At 42.8% G+C, this 4,506-nt stretch overlaps 1 protein-coding gene across 1 annotated transcript in view; it reads right to left on the reverse strand.

Moving 5' to 3' along the window:
• The window catches only part of LOC119789417 (cleavage and polyadenylation specificity factor subunit 3-like), an 8,863-nt gene extending 4,651 nt beyond the window's left edge, over window positions 1-4,212 (reverse strand). Inside the window, exons 1-5 of the mRNA XM_038294293.1 lie at window positions 4,045-4,212; window positions 3,813-3,965; window positions 3,628-3,736; window positions 683-781; window positions 472-566 (exon numbers count right to left, since the gene is read on the reverse strand). Of these exons, the coding sequence (XP_038150221.1) occupies window positions 472-566; window positions 683-781; window positions 3,628-3,736; window positions 3,813-3,965; window positions 4,045-4,185 (597 nt within the window). The 5' untranslated portion in view covers window positions 4,186-4,212. The remainder of the gene's footprint in view (window positions 1-471; window positions 567-682; window positions 782-3,627; window positions 3,737-3,812; window positions 3,966-4,044) is intronic.
• Window positions 4,213-4,506: the final 294 nt, after the last annotated feature.

Raw genomic sequence — 4,506 nt, forward strand, 5'->3', positions numbered from 1 at the left:
CATAAAAAACGATTTCGATACATCCGAATCAATAAGAGATATATATTTTTTAGGAACAAAAACATATATAAATATCCTGCCATTAAACATATTCCTAAATTTTTTTTAATAATAATGGATATTTATTTACGGTGTTTTTGAATACATGTTTATGTGAACAAGTATTACGTTTTTATTCATTTTCTTGTACTCTGACATTAATTGGCATTTTTTGGCACCTCTGACATCCCGTACTTAATTTCCTCTCATACATTTTGAATGTTAATATATCAGTGAAGCTCCATTTATAATAAAATCAGTTTCTTTTTGATCAGCTTTAGTTTTATTTAGTTACCAAAATGTTTTATTTAACTTTACGCCTCAATGTTTTGATAGTTATAATCTGCAGACATGTTCTCTAAATTCTTCTTCACGGATCATAATTCTGAGTAAATATTGAAAGTAAAGCAGGAAGTGTTGCTGCAGCCTGACCTCCAGCAGCACCATGCCGGCTTCATGAACCAGGGTGATGCTTTCGAAGATCTTCACCGTGATTTTCTCCACCTTCTCCACCTGCTGAACATCACCTGAACAAAGACGAGGCAGGGCGGGCAGCAGGTGAGTAAAAATCAAACGGAGAGGAGGAGGAGGGATCAAAGCCCATGGGGGGGGGGGGGGGGGAGGGGGGAGGGTTCTGGTTTACCTGCCAGGTTCCTCAGCTGGCTAACCAGCAGGGAGATGGGTCCGGTGAACGGTATGGCCTGAGTCTGGATCACGGTGCCCACAGACAGATCTGTGTAGTCTGGACAGAGAGAGCCGTGTAACATTCAGGGAACCGCAGGAAAAACCAGCACTGTCAGGAACCACAAGCAACACAAGGAAACTGTTCTAATAGTTCCCAGTAACTCTGACTGGGACTGATCGACCAGAAGTTCTTCGATTTCAGGAAACAACAGCAACATTTGGAGGAAAAAATAAGGATCTGATGTTTATCGTTTTAGATTTTAATTCCTCTGCAGCTCAAGAAGAACTAGTTTATAGTTCTGTTCAAAAACGGATCAGTTTCAATGTTTCAGACCCGACATGAAAAACTTGCCGTTCATCGATTTCTTTCAGAAGTTAAAGAAAAACATTCAAATAACATCATTAACTGGTCCTCTCTTTTTTTTTTTATATTCTAGTTTAATTCGTATCTTTTTTCTCCATTTCTTGCTTGATTTTTTTTCATCTGTTGTTCTTTTGCTCACATAAACAAAACCTTAATATGGATTTCCCCTCAATGTTTTCAGAAAACAACCTATCAGGACTATTTTAAATTGAAAAACAAAGGTTTCTGTTTCTAATGCAAAGAAATCCTGATCCTGATTAAACCGCAGCCGAGAAAAATCTGTTATTTCAGCAAAAGTTTAGGTTAAAAAACCTCAAAGTCGAGTAAAAAAAAAAAAAAAACGCATCATTTGTGAAAAAGCAGCGAAGCTCCAGCTGGAATCCCTGCCTGGAGCAGTGGCATTAATGAGGAAATATATTAAGATAAAAAACATAAAAAAAAAACGATTTATTAAATATCCAGTTAAAAAGTTAATGTGTGAATATGATGCGAGATTAAACAGTTTGTCTTCTTCCTTCCATGTAGAGTTAAATACGTTTGCCTATAAATAAATGTATGAGGGGCACAACAGAGAACTCTGGGTTCCTCAGGGATATATATAGGGGCCTCTTTTTTGCTATGGGGCCAAAATTGTTGCTTTTTTATTTACAAATGTGTGTGGAGAGTTGTATATCTGTATCTCGATTTGTGTGTGTGCAGGGGGATTTGAAAACGTGTAAATGAAACTGTAAATGTGTGTCTGTAAAATAATCTGCAAATGTGCAAAACTACTTGTGTGTGTGTAATCTGGTTTGCAAATGTGTAAAAAATCCACAAATCTGTATTCAGATTTACAAATCTGTAGTAAGGTTTGCAAATGTGTAGAACAATCTGTAAGCACATACAGAGACACTGTCTGAAGTATTTTCGCTTCAACACCCAGAAATACAGACATCATTGGTTACAGGTCCAGCGGTTTCTCGGTTGGTTCTCTTTACACACGTGATTTTTGCTACACTTCTGCCGTGTGAGATGCACAAATGCGTAAAAGGATTTGATCTGTAATATCTGGATTTGCTGCCCTGGGCGCAGGCTTGCAGGCTGCCTCTTCCTCTTCCTTTTCCCCCCCCGCTGCGGGAGTTTTTTTTTTTGGGATTATTTGTAGCCGCTGTAGGTACCAGATTGACTCGGGCTGCCAGATTGACTCGGGGGCGTGCACCTTTTGATGACGTCACAATACATAATTGTTTTAACGTTTGCACAATTGCGCAAAACATTTTGATTGGTCTGGACAGCTTACTAAAGTAATTATAGCGGGGTGTAGGTTTTATTCGAAAGCGGGATTGCGGTTTGTAAACTGACAATTTTACGAAGAAATTCTCCATGGTCCCTGCGCCTTCCGATGACGTCACCGAAATCGCCATGGGCCTTGCGCCTCCCGATGACGTAACATTATGGCAACGCCACTCAAACAGACTACATTGAGCCCGCGGTCTGCATTTGTAATGACAATAAATTCATGAGAATAAAGTTTGAACTGAAAAAAATATATACCCATTTCCTGTAATCTGTAAACAAATTTATGAAAAATTTATGTTTTAATGTATTATAGGTATTTGGTCAATTAACGGACAGTGCCAAACGATTACCGTTTATTGGCTAAATAAAATAGATTTGTGACAAATAGAGACCGCGGGCGCAATGTAGTTTGTTTGAGTGGAGTTGCCATATCTTTACGAGTGGCGTTGCCATATAGTGACGGGCGGAGTTGCCATATTATGACGTCATCAAAAGGCGCAGGCCCCCTAGTCAATCTGGCAGCCCGAGTCAATCTGGTACCTACACCGCCAACGTTTGAACCATCTCGCTGTTAGCAGCCATCTTTCCTTGTCAAGTCAACTCCCGCAGCAGGGGAAAAAAGGAAGAGGAAGAGGCAGCCTGCGAGCCTGCGCCCAGGGCAGCAAATCCAGATATTACAGATCAAATCCTTTTACGCATTTGTGCATCTCACACGGCAGAAGTGTAGCAAAAATCACGTGTGTAAAGAGAACCAACCGAGAAACCGCTGGACCTGTAACCAATGATGTGTCTGTATTTCTGGGTGTTGAAGCGAAAATACTTCAGACAGTGTCTCTGTATGTGCTTACAGATTGTTCTACACATTTGCAAACCTTACTACAGATTTGTAAATCTGAATACAGATTTGTGGATTTTTTACACATTTGCAAACTAGATTACACACACACAGTAGTTTTGCACATTTGCAGATTGTTGTACAGACACACATTTACAGTTTCATTTACACATTTTCAAATCCCCCTGCACACGCACAAATCGAGATACAGATATACAACTCTCCACACACATTTGTAAATAATAAAGCAACAATTTTGGCCCCATATTTTTCCTCACTCTGACTTTGCATGATGTTCCTTTATGAACATAAATGTGTTTATTATTAAAGCTATTATTGTTTTTCTTGTCAGATTTAGATTTCTGGGTTTTGTTGAATCCGCCGGTCGGACCTCGCAGGTACAGAAAAAGCCAAAGCAGCAGCTCACTGGAGAGGTCAGACGGGGTCATGATGTGGTAGTTAAAGTTCCTCTTGACCAGGATCCCAGAGATCCTCTGACCCTGAGCGCACTTCTTGTCCGCCAGCACGCCCATCACCTGCAGCAGAGCATGCTGGGAGTTAGACGGCCCGCAGGTTTAAACACCGAGGTCACCGGGTTCTGGACGAGCTCACCTTTGCCAGCTTCTCTCCTCTGAAGGTGAGCGTGACGGCCTCGGTGTTCCTGGGGTTGTGGACCTCGATGTGGACCTCGTCGTTGTCCTCGTACTCGCGGATCAGCGCCGCCTTCAGTCGGGCCATCTCGTTCTGCTCGCCGTGGACCAGGATCTGCGGAGCGTAGAAGAACCGGGTCACCATCGGGACGATCGGGTTTCCGGCGCGGCGCAGAGCGCGGGCTCCTGGTTACCACGTGAGGCGGTTTGAGAGCTCTGATGAACTCGCTGGTCTGCTGGTAGTCGGTGTGAGCCGAGAAGGAGATGTAGTCCACGGACATCTTCAGAGGAAGCTTCTGACCCGACATGGTGGCGATCTCCTCCGGTTCGGTCATGATGTGCTGCAACACAGGAATCAGATTCACCCATCTTTAATCTGAGGAGTTTCAGCCTCCACCCTCCGGCGACGACTTCACCGACCCTCCTACAGCGGCGGCTCGTTTACGGTGCGTTCGACAAACACGAATGACGTGACAAGAACAAGAGATTTCCATGTTATCAATACATAGAAAGGTGCGTTCAGGAGCGACTGAGTGATCGGGAGTTTCCAGCGCATATTTGGTGATCAGAGGCTTGGTTGACGCACGAAGAGGGAATTAAAAATCAGAAGTTCTCTGTTAACCAATCAGTGACTGGCTGCGGCTGGTGGATTCCTG

The sequence above is a fragment of the Cyprinodon tularosa genome, unplaced genomic scaffold, assembly GCF_016077235.1.
Source record: "Cyprinodon tularosa strain WSP-4 unplaced genomic scaffold, ASM1607723v1 ctg338, whole genome shotgun sequence".
Classification (NCBI taxonomy): domain Eukaryota; kingdom Metazoa; phylum Chordata; class Actinopteri; order Cyprinodontiformes; family Cyprinodontidae; genus Cyprinodon; species Cyprinodon tularosa.